The 23,835-nt window shown below is 38.4% G+C and overlaps 1 protein-coding gene and 1 pseudogene across 2 annotated transcripts in view; one reads left to right on the forward strand and one right to left on the reverse strand.

Moving 5' to 3' along the window:
• The window catches only part of Usp15 (ubiquitin specific peptidase 15), a 91,603-nt gene that overhangs the window by 15,657 nt on the left and 52,111 nt on the right, over nucleotides 1-23,835 (reverse strand). For both annotated transcript variants that reach the window (XM_051170900.1, XM_051170899.1), the window contains 3 exons: nucleotides 3,864-4,037; nucleotides 1,047-1,205; nucleotides 738-962 (listed from right to left, as the gene is read on the reverse strand). In XM_051170900.1, the coding sequence (XP_051026857.1) occupies nucleotides 738-962; nucleotides 1,047-1,205; nucleotides 3,864-4,037 (558 nt within the window). The remainder of the gene's footprint in view (nucleotides 1-737; nucleotides 963-1,046; nucleotides 1,206-3,863; nucleotides 4,038-23,835) is intronic.
• Nucleotides 18,231-18,773, forward strand: LOC127211068 (60S ribosomal protein L27a-like; annotated as a pseudogene).

A 23,835-nucleotide genomic window follows, 5' to 3' on the forward strand; every position in this document is an offset into this window, starting at 1 on the left:
GTTCCCTCCTGCTACTGCATGAGTCCTGGGGTTGAATTCTGTCAGGCCCGGCAGCAATGGCTTTACCTTGCTGAGACATCTTGTTGGCCCTGAACCACATATTTTTAATTTTTCATCAAACTTGTTGAAATGCCTGAAGATTACTGCTATTTAAATATATGATCACATAATGAGTTAAAAATATAATAGTAGCTTTACTTCTAGAAGTGACCAGGAAAAAAACTACAACACAAAAATGTTCAGTAGTTGGGCGTTAAAGATAGCTCAGTGGTAAAGAGCCCTGGCTGCTCCCATTCCTAGCACTCCCATGGTGACTCACAAGCACCTATAACCCCAGGCCCAGGAGGATCAAATGCTCTCTTCTGGCCTCCATAGGTACCAAGAACACAGGTGGCACACAGACATATATTCAGGGAATATACCCATACATATAAAATAAATAAATTTAAAAACTTGATAGAAAAATATAGACAATAATACTGCTATCTATCAATCTTTGTAAGCAAACAATCATCCCAAATTGTAAGAACAAAAACATCTTGGTTGTCTTTGACGTGATGAAGAAATTAATTTTTCTAGGACATCCTTCAACAATTCTAAACAGCTGTAATTTCTAGAGTACGCAGCTTATAAAATATATTATACTACAAACTTTATTACTGAATTATGCTGGAGAAACCAACAAATGTTAAAATAGTCCTATCACTAAATAACAGTACAAAGAAGAAATTACTTACTTGCATAGGTTTAGCAAGGGGATCCATTCTAACTAAATAAACTTCCAAGCTACGTTCTTTTTTCATAGGTAATGGAAGTGTCAAGTAGCAAAAAGGGTCAAAGGTTACTGAGATCTTAGCACACTCAGGACACACTAAAGTAGATTTGAAAAGGCCATGAAATATATCTACTATGATAGAATCATTTCTTTTTAAATGATTTTCCCAGGCTTCTTCAGCAACCACCTGTAAGGAAAATAAACACAAGTTACTAAGAGGTATTAGAAAATTGTAACAATGACAATAAGAGTGTGAAATTCAATCATTTACCTTATCCGGCCTCCCATCAGCATCTTTTAATTGTATATATGGTTTTTTCCTAATTCTATTCAAATCTTCATGTAATCCATCCAATAGGAAAGCTAATAGTTCTTGGCAGTCTTGCTGTTGATATCCAGAAAACTGAGGTGCAAAACGTCCTACCTGTGTCTGTAAGACAAGCAAACCCACAAAGCCAGCTAGAGACAGGATTCCTTAAAAAGCACACAATTGTTCTAATTCTTCATGAATCTACATCTGAGAATTTACCTATTTATTAAAAACTACTCATATGCCTCAAGTAAAACTGGTACATTTTAAATCATTTGAAGATATGTTCCAGTGAAAAGCTTGCTACCTGATTCATATATTGCCCTCTGGGGAAGAAGTATATATACACTGCCTTTCAGTTTTAGCATCATTTTGTTAATTTTTTTAGTGCTATCTTCTTTGTACTTTTGTGCTTTCCTGGTAGGCTATTTAATGTTTGAAACTATTCCCAAGCAGAGTGCCAAAGTTTTGTCTAGTTCATAAACATAGGGGGTAATCATGTACTTTATGGGGAAAATACAATTAGATACATTTTGCTAAGAAATGAGTTATAGGGTTGGTTGTGACATCAGTGTCAATCATATAAAATAAGAAGTTTTGAAACACACAAAACAAAGAATGCAGTGACTAATTGATGAAAATGTGATCAAAGGCTTGGTGGAATCAAACCTTGCATTTTCCCTAGAAATGTGGTTCTGCATTTGTTAATTTGTGAAACCTTATGGAAAACTACTTTTGTGAAGAATCAAATTGACTGTTTATACAGAATAGGAAAAATCCAATATGCTGCAGGAGTGCGAGCGCGCGTGCGCGCGCGTGTGTAGTTTGTTTGTTTTTAATTTCCAGAAAGTCTTATCTGTAACAAAATAGAACACATGGCCTCTCTGAAAACAGAGCTGGGCACAGGACAAGCCTGTGCTCCCAGAACGTAGGGGTAGACACAGGGATGGCTGGAGTAAAGAGATTTGAGATTTGCACAGGTGACAGAGCAAGAATCCACTGAAAAATAAAAAAAAAAAAAATACATGTACATACATGTAAAAAACACCTCTGTATGTATTCATCATTGTTTGGTCTGACTTGTTATTAATCTGCATTTCACTGTTTTGGCATTATTTAGCTATAGGTCTTCCTATAGTGACTGGCAGACAACAAGAGACATGTTCTCATCCTTGCTATATTAATACAGTATGTACATATATACTGACTTAGATATACATATATATCTAAAAGCATTTTGAAATAACTTTCTAAGTTTCAAAAACACTGACATGATGAAGAAAAAATATGGTCAAATTTTACACAAGACATTGTGAAATGCTGGAGACTTAAAGATGAGTAGCAATTTACGGAGTTACTAAAGAAAAACTACAATTTCTTATATAGCCACTGTAAACAAGAGGACAAATCTGATGGTCAATAGGCAAATTACAGTTCCTCTACATTTTTCTTAGTCCTTATAGTACTAAGAATTTTTAAGTAAGACTTTAAAAAAATGTAATCTGAATCACAGAAAGAATGAAAAAGGCCTGATATTAATGTGTATTATGTACTGAAATTTTAAAGAGAAAAAAAATCTAGCAAAGTGAAGCTCTTGAGAGTTGGTTTGCCAAGTCTGCCCAAAGCTTAGAAGGTAAAATAATAAATGGAACAACAGTCTGATTTTTTTAGTTGCTTTTTTTTTTAAACTTAAGTTTGTTCTTAATTACATTTATTTATTTTGTTTGCACACACATATATGGGGTGACTTATTTTTCAGCCATATATTTAAAATTTGAAGTCTCATTTTATACATGGCTGTTTCGCCTGCACTGTCTCTGCAAGCTTTGCATGCAGTACCCTGAAACTGGAGCTACAGATGGTCGGTGAGGAGCTACCATGTGGGCGCTGGGATTGAGCCCAGGCCCCTGGAGAGTGGCTGGTGTTATTAACTGCAGCGTCACCTCTTCACTTCTGACTTCATGTTTTTAAAGAACTCATAGATGATTATTAACAAGATATTTTTTAGGTCAGGTGTAGAGATGCACTCCTGTAATCCCAGCACTCAGGAGGCAGAGGCAGGCGGATCTCTGTGAGTTTCAGGCCAGCCTGGTCTACAAAGTGAGTCCAGGACAGACAAGGCTATGCAGAGAAACCCTGTCTCCAAAAACCAAAAACCAAATAAAGAAAACTAAAATATTTTCTAGTAGATGTCTTAGGAATGCCACTTACCTGTAAAGACTGTGGCTTATATTAACTTCTCACTACATACAAATATCTAAGTGGAAAACTACATGGAAATTATCATTCATGACTACATGATGGGTGTTTTGCAAATTACTCTCATTCCGTTTGTTTGTTTTTTATAGTCTACAATGACCACAAGGATTAAACTAGATTACTTAGATGTAGTGGCCTGTCCAAATGAAGTTCTTTACTACAAATGAAATATTCATGTAGGGTTTCCAAAGATATTCTAAACCATTTTAAACCCCACCAGGGTCTTTTGTTTTGTTCCCTTTATTATTCCTTCCCTCGACTGATAGCCTTGTTCATAACAAAGATTTAGTTTTAATTATGTGTATACATGTGTGTGTTTGCACATGCAGTGGAAGTCAGAAGGGGAGTATCAGATCCGCTCCAGCTTGAGTTACAGAGGCTTTCCTGAGCCGTCTGACCTGAGTGCTGGGAACCAAACTCTGGAAGGGGTTTTTCTGGAACTTACAACCTCCAAGCCACACCTCTCCAGACTATTTCTAGACATTAAGAAAATAAAACCCCTAAGTTTACCACACTAACCTTAAATGCTCTTGGCGTGACGTAGCTAAACTTCCCAGACCACATTTGCTTGATCAGTTCAGCGTATGATTTAGCGATTTCACCTCTCATTCCTAAGGGATTGTCAAAATTCAGTTCTTCTTGGTACTTATCATTAAGGAAGTATTCAGTAAGTGGAGGCGTGTTGCTTAAACACTGCAAGAAACAAAAATATATTTTAAAGTAAAAGAAGCCATATACATACTTAAAATGTTAAAATGAAGAGTGAAACAAATTGATTTACTATCACATATATGGAAAAATATAAGTGGTCTCTCGTACTAGGTACTATAAAACACTCAAGTTATTCATTTCCCAAACTTTTAGTAACTAATAAATAAAAATACTTGTTGGTGCAAAGTCTGTACTAGTTTTAGCCACAGCAAACTACCTGTTTTCTCTTTTTTTATTTGAGTGGTAGAAATTATGGACTGTCTATTCATCGCAGGCACCTGAGAATTACCCTGAGTAGGTAAAAACTCAGATAGCGTGCAAACAAAAAAAAAAAACCAATTTAAAAGAGGTAGTCTCCATGGGCTCGAATCAACTGCAGGTAAGAAAACAGCTGGGAAAAAATTATAGTCATACTGAAGGAAAAATTTTGGTCATAAGTCTTTAGCCAGTACACTATAAAGGTGATGTTTTAAGCAGCCTAGAGATGGTTTAAAATGTGCAGGAGGAGACATAGATTATGTGATAACCGTAAGCCACTAGCATAAAACTCTTGTGTACCTGTGGATTTTGGTACCAATACCTCATGGGTACCACAAGAACAACTGTACTTAGTGCAGCCAAGGCCTTACCTTTAACGGTGCAACTTTAAACCTGTCGTCTGGCTGGTAGCAGTGTTTAGGAAGGGTGGTACTGACTAGTAAAGCCCACTGGGAACAAATTTTATGTAAACTCTGGGTGTGTTCTTTTGAAATTCTTAATATAGTAACAATTCAATTTTCTTTTATGAACAAATAAAAACAGCAAAGTCCTCAAATTCTTTATTTTGAATTAATTCCTGATTAAAAAAATTTTTAAACATGGTAGAAATATATTTCCCACAATATTTTACCTTAGGATGGGATAATTTTAAATTGATGCTGCCATATAATTTGACCTCAGAGGGAACGTCATGTTACTTTATTAACTAACACTTCATATATATAATGTCTCGCATACACATATAATCATGCGAGTCATATATATAACCACATAGATCTTTTCATGCAGGAATGTATTTGTCAAGTGACAAAGTGCTTGCGGGTAAGGCTTTAAAAATCCATTGATGAGTTTCACTATTAATGGAAATCGAGTTTTTGGAGAGCTGGCATGCCACTCAGTTGCATTAAGTTAAGTAGACTTTGTAACTACGAAAGCCTCAGCTTGCTGGCTCCATACAGATAATGCAAATTATGACTGTATTATGTCATCTGGCCAAAACACCAAAATACGCACATTCTACTCTTGTTTAGTTCTTTCAAGTAAATTATATTACTCATTTTTTGGTCTCAATTATTTCAACCTCTGTTTTCTGAGTCATCATAACATCTGTACAATCTGAATGTTGTCTAGGTTGGCAGTCTACCCCAACTCTCAAGATGAACATGGAAACTTTCTAGTATCACAGAATTTCTTGTTCTGAACCCCCCCACCCCCCGTCACCGTCTCTGAGACACCTGAGAGGAAGTGCACACTGTGAGTGAACTCCACTCTCGCACTGTACTGTGGGTACTGAGACGAGCTCTTAGGCTGCTTGGGCTGGCCTTGAGCTCACTATCTCTTGCCTCGGTCTCTAGAGCAGCTAGTATTTCAGGGCACGGCACCAGGCTCCCTTGTTACTCTGTGTTTCCGGCTGGGCTCTGCAGGCCTTCAGAGTCCTTTATATCTGCTTCTGGTATACAAGTCTTCTTTGTATTGACACACACACACACACAGGTAGCTTATAGTGTAGAAGGCAATTGAGGGAAATGACACTTCCTTTGTTTCTTCCCAAGTCCTTTTATGTTTCAACAATCTATGTTCACCCTGAGCTTCATTTTCTTCCTTTGTATTACATTTCGCTTTTAATTACAAACCCAGTACTGGAGGAAAGGCCAAGCAATAAAGAAAGAAGAAACCAGAACACAGATGTTATTACTTAGCAAAGCCTCTGATTTGTCACAAGCTGGATCAACGCAAAGTAGACAGGATTACAGTTGTAATATCTGACAACCAGCACTTAGTTTCCAAATCCTCATATTTGATTTGGTCAGGGCTATATAAATGCAGCATTACACGACAGCCTATTACTACACCTACACAGATGACCAAATATACGGTTCTACAAACAGCTCAAAGATAAGTGTTTCAAACATAAATAATTTCTGAATGTTATTTTTACTTAATTACTCACATGTATCCTTAACTTCTAAGGCCTTCCAAATACAATTTTTAAAAAAGTTAACTCTCTACCTGTAACCAGTGACCTTTGAAATGTGCTACTGCTTTGTTATAAAAGCTTTAACAATCCCTTATACTCATGCTAGAACCCCCAATTCTTAGGTGAGTCTCTTTTATTCACCTGTCTTTCTGACAATGCCCTGACTTGCTTTGTTCACTGCTGGCCAGGCCACTTGACCTCTATGCTTCCTCTCACTGTGAACACACAGCTTCACCTAACTCTCTGAATGAGACCTAGGTATCCTGCTGGGGACATGCTCTCAGATCCTCAACAATGTTTCCTGCTGTGCTTGCATACTGCTTAGCGGTCACTTTTACTTAGTACAGTACTGATTTTATAAAGTGTTGGAAAGCTGTTGCTAGTCTATGTGATGTGGGCTGTGACCGCCATGGCAGCCTTCATGTTTGTATCATTTAGCACTAGACTAAGCACAATAATAAACATGCTTACTAAAAATGTTCTGCATGTCTTTACTAGTGTATTTATTCTCCAAGCTTTTATTCTTTTCTGCTCAATGTTTAGCACAGAATACTCATTTTTGTCAAATGAAATCTTACCACATGAGATAAATCTTTCTTTGCTTATAATGAATTATATCAGAAGTTCCTCAAAAGCCCAAGGATAGAAGCAGGACAGAATGTACTGAAAATATGCCACCTTTACCCCTGATTTTCTATCGGCTTTGCAGCGAACCTGCTAACTTTCTAGACTAGCACTTATTTTCACAAGGACAAATGTCACTTTGAACTAACTATAATTCAGCATTGTCAAACAAAAGAATGAAATACAAATACTTTCAACAAGTGGGGGTCTATACTACCAATGGACATGTCATAACCAGTATTTAACTGTAAACATTCAACCTGCTGAATATAATGTATTAACAACTTTCAAGTATTACTTTTCCAACAATTTCCAAGCGCACAGGAACACAGAGAGCCAGTAGCTAGTCTGTTTGTTTACTAATATACAAATCACAATAGCTTAAGAACTAAAGCAATGTCAGAGTTTTCTATGAATCTTGAAAACACTGGTACATGAGAAGTTAGGCTCTTTCAATCAAGTAAGGAGTAACTACTGTAACGTCCTGTACAAACTTCAGGACATAATTCGAATAAAGGTGAAGCATCCAAGTGCTTCATGTTGTAGCTGTTCTATCCATATTCAATACCATCATTCTGGGAGAAAAGAAGAAACCAGTTTCTTAGTCTTGGTTGTGCTGCGGTCTGGTCTGGAAGTACTGCATGTAACCCATCATTTAGAGTTGTTATATGAGACTATTTCAAAGACTATAGAGCTTTTGATGACTGAAACACCTGCTCACACTGGCTGCTTGTAAACACAATGCTCCTCCTTAAATACATCCATGTGCTGTTTCTTCACAGGTCAAGTAGGAAATTACCCTTTTAGCCTCTCAGATACTTTGAAAGTCTAATGTTGTATGTAGCCTAAATGCTCCCATTGGTATGAAACTAGACAAAACAACTCCAGCTTCTTCTTAACATGTATGGTGTTCTCAGCCAAGGCTAAATATGTATGAGCACATTGTAAGAAAAACCAAACGCACAAACAGTATTAGTAAATCTATTTCTTTTGGCAATTTCGGACACGATACCTGTCTCTGTTAATTTACTGAAGTTTAACCACCTGACGCTGACAAACATCAAAAACAAGAAAATTACATCTCCTAATTATCTGTAATAAAATGGGGCCCAAATGTGAGGAAATGTACTGATAGTGGGACACACAGACATATAAGTTTGTCGAGATGTGGTTCTATTATATAGTCAGGGTTGAATCCACATCCTCCTCCTCTAGCTTTCCGGGTGCTAGCAATAAAATAAATAGGGCTTAAGCCATGTTTTGTTTTAATAGTTACCAGGCTTAGAGTTTGTTCCTCCAACAGAGGAGAGATTTTTGAAGAGCATATTAAAAGTAAAGTAATATCATGCTTGAAAATGTCATGAAAAAACTACTATCATCATGTACAATGCATTTATTTTAATTAAAAATTAAAGCAATAATCTGATGAGAGATTCTTAATAGTATCTTTAATTCTTAGTGTAAAAGCAGAAAAAGTAAGCAGCTTATGTTAATGAACAGGCAATGTACTTGGCAACTAGGCTAAATCCTTCCATATTTAAATACTTAAACAAAAGATCTCCATGCAAGCTGATAGTGCACAAAATTGGCAGGGACAATAGAAATTTGGTATGAATAACCAAATTTATATTGGTGTATACATGGTAATCTTTTTGCATCTACTAATTTAGTTTTCATGACAGAATGATGAGACAAGGTTGAATAAACAAGCTCTTGTAGAAAGTTACTGATTCAGGAGAAATGGTAAGAAAGTGATGGGCCAGAGTTAGGGCAAGCAATAGCCATACCAAATCCCACCACAAAGAAGGGAAGTTGGCATGAAGTCCCACCCCCAGCCAACAACTAGTGACAACTGGTAACTGCGGGGTGGGGAGAGACAGTTTTCTCTAAGACTGTGGTCACTGAGAAGTGGTCATACTCCAGTGGCAGGTCACACAGCCCGAAATATAAGGGCTAGAGGTGTTTAAAAAGCAGTTTTTTAAAAAAGGACAGAAACTTAGGGGGTGTGGAAAATGTTGGGGGAGCGTAGAAAAAAAAACATGAACAAAGCACACTGCACACCACTCCCAAAGAACTAATTAAAAAGAAGTGTACGGTAAGTGTCTACACAAACGGTGTCGTGATGGAAGTAACTGCTTAATATCTGCTCCTCAAGGGCTTGGGAGTGGTTGTGTATGTTATACTGGAAACTGGACGTTGTTATTACTGAATTTTAATTAGGAGTCTCTATATATTATATATATATATATATAAAGTATATGACATATAGTTTAATGGACTGGGTGAAGCTTTACATGTACTCCCTGAAATATTCTGTTAGAAATCCCCTTATCCTCTGATAATCAATGTTACATCTTCCTTAGTAGGTTAAGGGGGAACTAATATTCCTTCTTCTGGGCTAATTTTGTACTTTCAATTTATTTATAGAATCAATGTGATATTCATTAGTGTAGCACAGGATCTAGCACAATGCCAAAGTGCTACACTGCCCAAAGAAGTGTTAGCTGAATGACGGGGTGTAAGGGTGAGACCAGGAATAGTCTCCAAAGAGATCAGAACCTTGGGAGAGGAAGGGACTCAAAAGGACACTTACGGTGCATCTGGTTATAATACTTATCCAAAAGTTATATTAAGTTAAAAAAAAAATCTTAATGCCTAAAGAGACATCATGTAAACTTTTAGTGAAGGAAAATAATGACCGTCTAAGCCCCAATATCTACCAAACTACATCTATATGAGCCAGAATGGTTTCCTAAATCTTTAGTCAGAAACCAAGCAAAAATTCTGTAGAGAATTCTAAATACTCAAATGTCTCATTCACTGTGAATTCTGCTATATGGCTCAATGTAAATAGACATTTATCCACTGCAACACTCAAGAACTATATTATAAATAAATACAGAAAACTTCTAGAATACTGTGTGCAATGATGTTACCTAAAAAGGTGGAATTCACTGCACCCAATTTTCCTTTATATACATATACACATACCCTTTCAGAAGTTATTTTAATCTTTAAGTATGCATGTTTTGGCCAGTGAGGCTGCTGCCTCCTGAATTCTAGTAAAACTTTTAGGTAATGTATGTTGAGTCTTAACTATAAACTTCCATTTGGGTTTTTTTTTTTTTTGTGTGTGTGTGTTTTTTGTTAAAGTGGAGAACTCAAAGTCTTACTATACAACCAAAACCAAGTCTGAAACCAACATATGAATAATCAATAGCCATCCCATAACTTGTAATGAATCTGGAATTTCCCCAGTACCTGGAAATTAGTCAAAGTAATCCCCTTCAAAAAGAGAGAGTTGTCTTTTGTAATGCTGAATATGAACCACTCCCTCTCTGCTCAGGCGCTCCAGTAGCCCAATTCTCAAGATCAAGTATCTCACTACTTTAGAGAACCGGTAACTAGAACAGGAAAGAAAACACACTTAAGTTCATGGCCTACAGCTTCTGAGCTTTGTAACTGACCACAATGAATGTCACTAAACACTTTTTAAAGAACAGCTACTCCTTCAAACTGAAAATAAAAACCAATTCAAAATAAGGGTCTTGATCTTATATCTGATGATTTTAAAAATAAAACCTGAAGTAATCCACATTCCCAATCATTTCAGAGTATTCTTTAAGTACCTTTTCCTTAATTTTAAGTGAGGTGAATGAAGAATCTTTAGATTTTTACATCAATTGTTGTCCTATCTATTGTGACAACTATATGAACATTTTGAATAGTACTGTGTAATCAAAAGCAATTATTAGCAAGATAGCCACTCTCGTCCTGCACCCCAACAGTGGACCCTGGGAAGTCTAAGGTAGCCATCTATGTGAAACTTTGCCAACTAGATGGGGAAAAAATTGAGCCTTTAATCACTTGATATTATAATTATTTACTTACTTACTATTTATTACGTATACAGTGCTCTGCCTGCATGTACACCTGCACACTAGAAGAGGGCATCAGATCACATCACAAACAGCTGTGAGCCACCATGTGGGTGCTGGGAATTGAACTCTGGACTTCTGCAAGAGCAGTCAGTGCTCTTAACCTCTGAGCCACCTCTCCCACTCCTGACATTTTATTTTTGTAAAATTTCCTCTAGAAAAAGTAGATCTTAATACTCTTGAGAAGAACTTTAAGGATCTTCACAAACTTTGTGAAGCAAATATAGTTAAAACTCTCTTTAGCTTTGTGTTTCTATTTTCCACTTTTTAAAAAAGAGTGAGTTTAGGTAAATAAGGGGACATACTTTTCTCCCTTTATTTTTGCTGTACTGACCCTTTTCAATTAGTCAGTGAGGTGAGCAGTGGCTCTACTGAAACCGCTGAGACCGTCCCTAAAGCAGAACTCCCTCCTGCCTGTGTTCTCCCCCCCCCCCCCCCATCATTCTCTCTCACATCTTTTGAGACAGGGTCTGGCCAGGTGATTCAGGCTGACCTTGACCTCACAATCCTTCTGCCTCGGCCTTCCACGTGATTACAGGAGTCTGCCACCACATATTCACAAAGGTGGGTTTTTTTGGGTTGGCCAAGTATGTTGTTTCCATGCCATCGCTGTTAGCATACGACACAGATAAACGTCACCTAGTGTTCTACTGCGGTTTCTTCATTATACCTGTTCTTTATATCACATCCAATAAAGAAATATCAAAGTAGTGGGAAGTATGGCAACTGATAACATATACTATGATGGGTAGCAAAGAAATATTAATCCTCCTTTTCATCTGTAAGATTGAGAAAAGATAATTCTAAATTTGCCCAAAAGAAACAAGGGTTCCTTCTGAACTGGTAACTGAGTCTGTGATGAACTACACTAGCAGCATGGCTCTACGGCTGTCACAGATGCAGGGCTAGAGCACGCTGGTGAGGCTTCAACACCACTGACTTCCACTGCAATTAGCTAATTAAAAACATTTGTTAGTAACAGGGCTGTTCAGCCGGGTGTGCCTTTAATCTCAGCACTCGGGAGGCAGGGGTAGGAGGATGACTGTGAGTTCGAGGCCAGCCTAGTCTACAAAGTGAGTTCAGGACAGCCAAGATAACAGAGAAACCTTGTCTCAAAAAACAAACTAACAAAAAAAAACCCAACTCCCCCCCCCCAAAAAAAACAGGGCTATTCATGAGTGATTTGTGGTTATATATTTTATATAAAAAGTCAAAACTATGTGGTTTGAATAATTTTGTGAAACAGTCTAAGTTCTACTTACTTTCATAGCTGCCTAATTTAATTTTAATGTTAAATGACCTAGTTCTTAACCCATTAATTCAAACTGAAACACAGTAAAATGTCAATATTAACTTACTTGGTAAACAAGATAGCAAAGAAAATAATGGTTTATATTATTATTATTATTTAGTATTTATTCCTTTGTCCATTATATTCATCATAGAAACATTTTTTAGACAAATGAATATTAAGAATTGTGTGATTTGTTAACTGTTTTAGCTTTCTTTAAAGGAATAAGCTACTGAATAAAAAAAGTTTAATTTCTTATACTCTAAGAGACCAATGACATCATCCGCTTCTCTGTATCAGTTTATGACAGCAGGCCCACCCTGACAATAAACAGAAACTGAAGCATCATGGGATAGCACGAACTATGAAACATCAAATTATTTTAGTCCAAAAAAAGAGAAAGCAATCAATCCATAGTATTTACTATGGAAAACCAGTATTTCAGGAGAACTGTAGAGATAGGGCTGATATTCACTGTAGAACCAGGAGGGGCATTACTTGCAACGCAGTGGTGGTCCAGCCTGCCAAGTTGTGGCAAACAAGGCAGTCCGATTCATTCGCTATCACACTGGTTACGCTTGTGGGGTACAAACTGTAATGCTTATATAGTATTCCTTGTTTGTATCTTCTCCATTTTTCAATTGCAAAAGTTAACTATTGTATGTTGCAGTTCTATTTAACTTACTGTGTTCATTTGTGGGTTGACAGCTCTAGAAATGCTGCTAATCAAGTACATGTTTGGTAAATGATAGTCTTCTAATACAGTATTTCTCAAATCAATTTTTTTAGAGGGGCAATTGAAACAAAACTTTCAAATCCCTAAAGACTGGCACTTTTAGCAGAAAAAAAATGAAAAAATTAAAAAAGATGATACAAAAAGCAAGTCTATTATAGGAGTATAAAATTACTCTACTAAATTGACACAGAAACTTTGATTACTTACACTTTCTAACCCTTTTCATCACTGACTAGTATAGTGATAACACAAATCATAAACTGTGAGAAACACTGGGCTGGCATTATTATTGTTTGGTGTCATACTAAATATTGAAGACAGAAAAGAAAATTAGGGACAGCTTCTGCTTGCACATGGATCATGGTAGATCCTTCCTAGAAAGGGACAGAAGAAGGAAATGCCAACAGTCATACAAAGTTATCATACAAAGATGCATCATGTATTCTAAGAACTGGAAAAATCTGGATTAAGAGATAAACTGCTTACAACTTAAATTTTATCCTTTAGGTGACTAAAAACAAATTAAGCATAACATAAGCCTACTTGCTTCTTCAAACAATTAATTTGGAAGCAGTATCCTGAATGGCCCAGAGATGATAAATGAGGAAGAGAGGTGACTTGCAGAAATATGCTGATGGTTCAGACCACAAAGCAGCTGAGTACTGAAGCACTGTGCACGCAGAGGCGAGGACCGATGCGGCGTGTGAGATGATGGAGCGAACGGGACTTGGGATGTTAAGCCTCAGGTTTTGACCTGAGTTAGTGGTTGAATGGCTGTACCTCTCAGGGAGTATAAGAGGGGAAAGAGGGGTCCAGTATGGTAGTTTGCATTGCGCCCGAGAGGCAGAGGCAAGAAGAGTGCTGTGAGTTCAGGGCTGTCTTGATCTACTCAGAAAATGTCGGGTCAGTGCAAACAACAAAACTAACCTATCAAGTCAGGGTCAGCGTCAGCAGCCATTTGCGTCTGAGTCATTGGTCAGCCACCTCGGCGGGAATATTCACTTAACATTTGTATGGTAAAGGTGAAACTCAGGAGGGAGAATCACACTCTGGATAGATTTGGGATTTGTCAGTATGTAAATTAGACATAAAAATTATAAGGTAAACGGGCTGTCTATACAGAGCACAGCAAAGGGAGAGTGGCCTTATAAAAGACAATTTGTAATAAATGGCAGTAGCTCACACTGACACAGCTCATGATGTGTCAAGTACACCCTTAAGCTCTTTATCTCACTGTACAGATAGACTACAAAGTTTCTTTATGCAGGGTGATAAATTTTATTTTTTATTTTTTACTTTTATTTTTTTCGAGATAGGGTTTTCTCTGTGTACCCTTGGCTGTCCTGGACTTGCTTTGTAGACCAGGCTGGCCTCGAACTCACAGCCATCCGCCTGTCTCTGCCTCCCAAGTGCTGGGATTAAAGGGTGATACAATTTAAAAGCGGCAGATCTACAGTTTGAATGCAGGCAGCATGGCTTGAAAAGCTACACGTCTCAGTTGACAGCTCACAGTGCAGTGAAGGCTACTGAAACACAGCGGGAAAATAGAGAGGACAGACTATTCTTGTCAAGGTGATGTGGTGTCTTCCAGCCCATACCCTCCATTTAAAAAATATGAAAACAGCTGCATACGGACTGAAAAGAATAATGAAGTTAAAGAGTGCAGGGAAACGCAAGAAGAGCCCGAGTGTGGAGAACCCAGGACGACAGTGGCGCGGGCATGGCGACACATGCATTGCTACTTTTAGTACAGGGTTTGGTGACAAACCATCAGTATAAAAGGAATCTGGAATTACATTTTTTTACTCTCAGAATATTTTCCTATGAAGTATGTTTTCTTTGAAAAACAAATACTGAACAGTTCTCCTAGTAAACATATAATACTTAGGAAACTCTTAGCAATGATGCTTAACCTTCTGTTCTATCCATGTCAATGTAACTGGGCAGTCCAAACTGCTGTACACAAAATCTGGCATGTAAGTGAGGCACTATAAATAAGCACTATATATTACTCTAAATATTTAAGTTACTCTTTTATTTTTTTAAAGAACACTTCAGCATTTAAAAAAGGGTATCAATAGCACAGGAGGATTCTAATATGCACTAACTGAGTGTAAGAATGGTGTGATTTTGCTGTGGTGAAGCAGCTTTCTCATAGAGATTTCTATGAAGAAAAAAATAGGAATAAGCCTTGAGTTATAATGTATAGTCTAACTCTGGTAATTTTTTTGCTATGCTATCACAGGATGGACAACCTGAATCAAGACATAATATCCTCTCCACACAAAATTAAAAGCTAATTCAAAAGGCAACATGTGCCACAGTGTGGTAGAATACTTGCCAAACATGGCACTGGGTTGATCTACCGCACTCAAGACAGTAAGGAGAAAAAGTACTAAGATGTCCACTTCTCAGTAACACCTCACTTATTTTCTGATGTTTTCTTTTCTTTGTAGTCAAAACATTATGCAGACCATGCATTCTGATACACCTAAGACACTCCTAAGTCTGTAAGTGCATTCACTAGACCACGGCCTTCCAGAGACAGGCAGTCTTCCCCAATGAACTCTTGTCTGCATTAGTAATATCTGGAATAGATACTCAATGGATACTTTTTCGAGCAGATAAACAAATTAACTAGCAAAACAACTGGTTTATCTGTCTTAGTTGCTTTGCCCTCTTCTCGCTCAGTTGAACTCTCCCTGTTTTCCTCTAAATGAATTTAGTCGATTTGTTTCATGCATCATATAACTACACATTGCTGGGGAAAAATTCAAGTGAACAAACTAATACCATTCTAGCTGCCTGATCCTGAATGAGCCCCAGCCACACCCTTCCAATTCTCTGCTAATGATCTAAGGGTGCGTTTTTAGAGATTTAAAAAAATAAATCATTACAAACCCTAGAAAGTGTTTGCATTCACAATGTTTCCCCTCTCTACTAAACCCAAATGCCGTCCTCTACCCATATCCTGTAGGGCTTTCGAAGATGTCCTCTTAAGATACAACGCCTTCCTGTCTGCAGCACATCTCCTTCCTCCATTCTAAGTTTCTGATCTACACCTAAAATTAATTCAAAGTCTTCTCCCCACCTATAGCCCAACACTTATCTCTCTCTCTCTCACTACTGTGAGTTCATCAATGTTAATATGCATTACCATGATGTTTAAGACAGAACTAGACACACTTAGGACTTCTCTTATCCTTCCTTAAATTTAGTTTTCTATGTGTGAGATGTTCTTCCAGGTAACAGGGATATAGTGGCAACTAAAAATACCTGCATTAATAAAAAACAAAAACAGAAACCTTTTATATAAACACACTGAATAGGTGCGTGTGCTAGGAATAGGAGAGGAGCCAAAAATAAAATAAAATAAAATAAAATAAAATAAACCAAAACAAAACCCAGAAAAATCAACCAAGCAACCAAACACCCCACAAATACAAATGAGCACATCAGCTGGCCTTGAGCTATGTCCAAAAGTTGCTATTTTCCTCCAGGATGCTGGGGGAAGGGCGTTCTGGCTGTTAGAGACCTAGCCAAGTTAAAGGACAAAGATGTAGACACTTGGAAGAAGATTATCACAGACACAGGCAAAGCATATACTGAGTCAAATCATTTCAGATAAAATGGAGAGGGGGTATGATGCATCAGTTGTGGAGTATGGTTTAAGGATGGACTGTGCCGCGTGAGTATATATGTTCAGATGCATACATAAGACCATGACATATCCACACCTGTGGAGGCCTGAGGTCCACGCTGGGTGTCCTCCTTAGGTGCTTTATACCTCATTTTTTGAGACAGAGTTCTCACTGAACTTGGAGCTCATTGATTGGCCAGACCACAGCCCCTGGATCTTCTTCTTAGCACTGGGACTGAAAGCTTGGCTTTGTACTTGGGTGCTGGGGAATCCAAGCTCAGGTCCTCAAGCTTGCATGGCAGTAATGAACCATCTTCCCAGTGCCCAGGGCTTAGCAAAATGAAAAGGTGGTGTTGAAGGTCAGAGTAACAGAAAAGTTTCCCTGGGTTTGAAAGGAATGCTGCGTTCTGCCTGTGTCACACCCATTGCTTGGTCATGGCTCAAGTGTGAATGCCTGAGAAGCACAGCACTCAGGATAAATTAAGAGGTAGCGGGACTCTTGTTACAATAACATACCATCTTTCAAGAGAAGTTATCAATCCATATCTCTGATCACACTGACATGTAATTTAGAGTGTAGGACTGGTTTGGAAGAGGGGGCAGAAAAGATCCTGAGAGCAGAGAATCTGAGGATCTGTTGAGATTGTGTCTCTCAGAAACGATGGGGAAGCTTTGTCTATGGGTAGCCCAACAGTATGGCAATGACCAACAGACATGCTGACATGGCATGGACAAGTTTCAGGAAATGCTGAGAGCAGGGGAAATCGTCTTACCCAGGGATGACCCCCAACAGGTCATCCAATATCAAGGGGCTAGCCCTCACATCATATATAAATAGGTTATTTTTACATGTTTGTTTATACATATGCATGATAGTTCAGTAGCAGTAAGAGAGGAAAAGAGGCTATAGTTGAAAGGGAGAAGGGGGGTGCATGTGAGGGGGCTGGAAAGAAGAAAAGGGAAAAATGACCTATATTTTACTTTCAAAAGAAAAAGGATCTAAGCCTGAAACTTAGAACCTTCCCTAAAAATACTTGATGCTGGAAGGCATTTGGTAAGGAGCATAGTTTATATGGCACTTTTATACTAAGTAAATGAGCTGCGGAACAGAGGAAAGGCTGGGGCTAGGTTTTGTTAATTTTTATAGGTACAAATTCTCCAGTTCCCAATACAGATTATGATAGGGGCTGGCGAGATGGCTCAGCAAAGGAAAGCACCTGCCACCAAACTTGATGTCTGTGGTTTGATCCCTGTGATGCACAGCGCTGAGGCAGAGAACTGACTCTTCACCTTCAGCCTAATTGTACTGACAACTGCTGGTAATAGAGATGCAAGCACTCTTAGACATCCATGGGCACCACAGCCTGTGGCTGCTCGTCTTTTAAATAAAATGGCATTCTGCATGTGACTGATGCACGCTCTTACACACTTTGTAATTTTCCATCCTTGTATTACTTGTACTCAGCAATACAATGCCAAGGCTATTTAGCTGCTGCACGGCATTCCTTCAGGAATAAAGGCAAAAATACATGCTAAGTACAAATGCAAATTAAAAATAGTTCTGTCTGTAGTTGGCTGAGTCTATGGATGCAGAACCACAGATACCGGGGTTGAGTATACTTAGAATTCAATGCTGAGTATTTTAGGCAGGGTAACGCACAAGCATTCTGTAATTTAGAATCCTATATATTTATGATCTCTTAAAGTAATCTTCTCTACAATCTATAATCATGGATCACTCTCATGACATAAGACAAGACAAAACATTTAAGTATATCATTAATAAAAACATTGGGGCTCTTTCCTTTCTGCCGCCGCCATGCCATCCAGACTGAGGAAGACCTGAAAACTCCGGGGCTACGTAAGCCATGGTCACGGCCGCATCGGTGAGCACCCTGCAGTGGGAATGCTGGAGGCATGCATCACCACAGGATCAACTTCGACAAATATCACCCAGGTGACTTTGGGGAAGCTGGTGTGAGGCATTACCACTTAAAGAGGAACCAGAGCTTCTGCCCAGCTGTCAACCTGGGTAAGCTGTGGACACTGGTCAGTGAGCAGACACGGGTCAATGCTGCAAAAAACAAGACTGGAGGTGCTCCCATCATTGATGGTGTGCAATCAGATTACTACAAAGTTCTGGGGAAGGGCAAGCTCCCTCAGTAGCCAGTCATTGTGAAGGCCAAATTCTTTAACAGAAGAGCTGAGGAGAAGACTAAGGGTGTTGGAGGTGCCTGTGTCCTGGTGGCTTAAAGCTGCCCGGGGAGGTTAATTAAATGCTAACATTTTCCATGTAAAAATAAATAAATAAAAACATTGGGGAGTTGAGGATGTAGCTCAGTGGTAGAGCACTTGCCTAGCAAGTGCCAAGGCCCTAGGTTCGGTCCTCAGCTCTGAAGGAAAACGACAAAATAAAAACATTGGTTTTTGAGAAATTTGCTCATTGACAGAGTGAAGGAGGCAAGTTACATACTTTCTCCTCAGCTGAGACAAGACTTATTTTCATGACCAGAAGTCACTATTAGTGAAATCACACAGCTGCAGGACATTCCTTTAGAAGTACCACTTCTTCCCTAGTTGTGAACGTTCAATTCACACACTATTGATACAGTGTTTCCTAAACTTGCCACTCTGGGAGCATAGGATCAGAGAGAGGACCGAGTAAGAGCATCCCTCTCTCCACGTCTGGAAGGTGAGCCCTCTGATGAAGAGGCTGGCTCTGCCTGAGTGGCTCTGTTCATCCTTCCATGTGTTTCTGATAATAGCTGCTTTCCAAGTTTCCATAGCAGGAGTAGACTGTAATTACCTGTCCTGGAAAGCACAGTTGGATTTTTAGTTAGCTACATTTTTGGGTTATCAGAACTAATTATTTTCTTAAAAGATCCGAAACTATTGTTTTAAAATTTCTTATGTCTCAGGAGTGACATTTTCTTTCCTTCTTTGATGGGCAGACTAGTTAAAGATAAAGTTGGAACAGGGCTTGGTATGCAGGCCTTCACTAAACCCCAGCTATTTGGTATAGTCTATAGCAAGGTTAAGACCAGCTTGGACCTTCTCTCTGAACAAAAATTTAAAAAGACGGCCATATTGGCAGTGGTAAAGCCTAGTATGTATGAATCAGTCCTGACTACTACAGAAAATTGTTAACTAATAAAAATTGCTAACTAATAAAATTACAACTTTCATGTTAAAATGGGCCTTTGAGATTTGCGTCACAATAATGAAAAATAAGTCTGCAGGTAAGCGGGGGACAGTATCATATCAAATAACATTTAAAGCTAAGAAATAACACAAAGTAACGCCAGCTTCAGCTGCACTTTCCTTCTGTTCTACAATATGACAGCCTGGTTTCTTAAAGAATGCTGTGTGTGTGTGTGTGTGCGCGCGTGCGCGCACACACTTACGTGTATGAACACAACAAAGTCTGTGAGCTAAAGCCAGAGAACAACCTGTGGGACCTTGTCCCTTCTCTCCACCAGAGGGGACCTGAGGACTGGATGACTCCTGGTCACGGGCTTGGTGCCTGGTGCCCATCCACCCTGAGCCATTCCAGTGGCCCCAAGAAATGCTATTTCTGTATAGCATTATTTATTTAAATACTTTGACAATCCCCATATCCTTCTACTTACCATTCTTCTTAATTTAATATTTTCCACAGTATTTCAATAGATTATAAAAAAAGGAGGTTGACTTCAAAAGTACTTGGAATATCAACTTACTATTTTATGGCAAGGAAAATGACTTTCTAGATGTTTGGAGCCCATTTAAATCTGTTTAAAGGGATGAAAACACCACCACAAACTGTGCTGCCTTCCAGTGGGAAATACCTGCCACTCCCTGCTTCAAACTCATCTGCAGTGCCTGGCTCCTAGGAAATGAAAAAGGCTGGGCTGCCCGGAAATCTATTTGTCTAATACTAGTCAAATCACCTCCAACACTGAAAAAATGTAAACATGGACATTCTCTAAGTGGAAGAGCTCATTAAGAGAACTAGAAAACTATCTGTTATATTACTTGTTCACCAGGGCATGATTATTATATAACAGTAACCATAGCAACCTTCACTACTGAGGCCTAAGAAAATCTCAACTCAGGGCTCCACAGACTAAGCATGTGCACCACGTCTAATGGTGTGCCCGGGAAAGCTACACTAGCAAAGTTCAGAAGGAGTATATTATAAATACCACTACTGTAGCATTCAGTATTCTTTATCTTTTTGAGACCTGTCCGTCAAAACACAGTAAAATTTACAGGAAAAGAGAAAAACATACAGGGGTCATAGAACACAGAATCTTTCCAGTCACCCTCAACTTTTTGGATTAAAAAAAGAAAAAATGTTTAGAACAGCGGTCTCTCACTTTGATGTGCTGGGCACTGAGCCGTGTGCATTTATGACCTCACATAAAGCCCGCATACTGATGATATGTGGTACCATTGTTTCTTCATCATGAGTAAGAATTACAAGTTGCATGCATTATGTATCTACAATGATGCAGTCAGCAAACAGAAGAGCCACATTTCCAATCTAGGTACATAATTCCAGATACAGTGATCAACTTGTTCTGATTCTTGGAGTCCTGGGATTCCATGATAAATATTTCAGGGCCACTAAAGACAGTGAGTATCAGACAGGGTTCTGAGAACACCATATAGCCTAAGCAATTTCACTAACTATGTCCATTTAATTGCTGAGAATGAAATTAAGTTTTCTATGTAATAAAGAAGTTTTCACAATTAGAAACAAAAAATTGATATTGCAACACCTACAACATAATATTCATAATAATCAAGTTAGACTGTCTAAAGTAGTTCACATTTATGTGGTATTAAATAAAATTTAGCTAAATAAAAACTACATGGCAAGCCTCTGTGCTAGAAAAAGCTAACATATCATTATATCAGAAAAAATACTGAGTATCAATAACTAAAATAATTATATTCATGCTATTTACTTCTTAATCATTGGTGATCAAATATGTCATAGGGCAACATGACCCATTTTCATACAAAAGTATAATTTTCACACACATCTAGAACATTAATAATCAGCATTTTATATAATGAAATGACCACTCACTTTTTTTCAGATCACTGAATTACTGGAAGACGCTACATTATAATTCCTAAGTAGAAATGTTAAAGTGTGTTTGGAAGCTCAGAAGTGGGCTTCAATTCTCAAGTTATAAAGAAAAACACAAAACATAACTGAGAAAACTCTGGCAAGAATAAACTAAAGTCCTACCTTTGAGATTCTGAATTTATATTAAAAGATAGAAGCAGAAAAAATAAATAATTATTTATTCACTGAGCTATGGCTCAGTGAAGAGCACTGTCTGCTTGTCCAGAGGACCAGGGTGTGATTCCCAGCAATCCGTGGCCACGCACAGCTGTCTGCAACTCCTGACCCAGGGGATCTACACTGTCTTCTGGTGGGTACCAGTCAGGCACATGATGCACAGACAAGTAAGCAAGCAAAACACCAATATTCATGAAAGTAATGAAAATAATTAAAATAATGTTACTTTTCCTTTTCTAACTTATTTGGAAAAGCTTTGTTTTAGAGAAAGGATATTTTTCAACCAAGTTAAGATACAAGTATGGATTAATATCTACTATTTAACAGTTATTGCTGAAATTTCCTTTAAACATCTTTATGATTACTACTGAAACATTACAAACCATTATCTTAAGTCATAGAGAACTATTATTAAAAGAGAAGATTAGGGTATGCCAATTAATTGTAATAAAATGAACAGAAAAGTACTAATTCTAGCTAAACAGGATATTTATATCTAGTTGTATTTAAATTTTGCCAGGTATAACAGTTCATGACTATCAGTTCTTCATTCCTGAAAAGGACTGTATTGGTCCTGAAGGAGGCCAGCCTGCTCTACAGGGTAAGTTCCAGGTTAGGCTAGGCTAGAGTAAGACTGGACACTGCCTCAAAAAGAAAAGAAAAAATAATGCCCAAGTGTTTAAATTGTAGTAAGTGTTTTCACAAAGTTGCAGTTAAGCACAAGGATGACAGACGACCTCAAAGACATGAGAAGCCAGAACACAGCTCTGTCTTGGAGGGACTGCCAGAACTCCCCGTGAGCGCGCAGTCCACCATCCCTCCTGCTAAGCTCCTGTGACTCAATGTCTAGTGCCTGTGCTGTCAAGACCGAACAGATGACAAATACCACCACCGCAACAATACCTAGAGAAAAGGATGCACAATCAATTATATCTTCTTCAGCCAGTAGGTCTTTGTAGAAAAAACTAAGTTAAGTTTCCTATACTAGAATGTCAGAATGAAAAATGCTCAACTAGCCTCAAGCCCACAGAACCCAGAGGGGCCCAGCTGCTTCCTCTGCCCGTCTGTGCACTCAGCCCACTACTTCACTGCTACCTGAGCAGCTTTTGGGTGATGTACTTAGCTTGTTCTCAGTTATCTCCTTCTCTCCTTCCAAAAAGCTGCAAATGAAATGTTAACTAATGTCTAACAGTGAGAACCCTTGAACAATAACGGAATAAAGCAATCCTCGTTCAACACGAACAGCGCTCGTCCCAGAGGTTTAGAAAAGGGTCTGCTAACCTAGCCAGCCTCTGCCTGACAGGCAGCTAACTTCCTGAGTGGCCCCTCTAAGGAACTGTCTCTATGTTCCTTGTTCCCGCTGGTTTATTATCAACCCTTGGTCTACACAGTTCAGCTAAACTTTAACTGGCCAAGAAGCTGTAGAGAGAAGGGTTAACAGGATTCAGCTGGGTTAATGAAAATGTCCTGAGTAGATTCTTGGATACTGGGGGACAAAGCCTGGTCATTGTGGGACTTTCGTGCACCTATGTGCTGTACTTTCTCTCTGGAGGTGACTGACCACCTGCGTTCAGCAGATGGAACATTAAGGTACGAGGAGAACAGAGGAAGCAGGTTTAAAATGTGTTAATTCAGGGTTCAAAGAAAATATCAAAGAATAGCAAAATATCACGAACCGTCCAGCCTTACTTTGGGCTTCTAAAACAATTTTACCTGTAATAAGGGAATAAGGCGGCCTGCTCTAATATATACCTACTGACAGCTACCTCAATATATATTTCATTATTCAGAATTAAAGACACAGATATTAACAAATACAGGAGAAAAAAAAGACTGTACAAAATATAACAGAAAGAAAAGTTCCATGGAAAGAAACAGAAAGGAGACAGTATTTCATCTCTTTCTTGCACCAAATCAAATGCTTTTGAAGTGGCTGAAACATGTTTCTGTTTTTAATGCCAAGCCCTTGATAAGGTTTAAAATCTTTCCTTTTTAAAGCAGCAGACCTCTACTGAATAA

Source organism: Acomys russatus, chromosome 28 (assembly GCF_903995435.1).
Source record: "Acomys russatus chromosome 28, mAcoRus1.1, whole genome shotgun sequence".
Taxonomy (NCBI): Eukaryota; Metazoa; Chordata; class Mammalia; order Rodentia; family Muridae; genus Acomys; species Acomys russatus.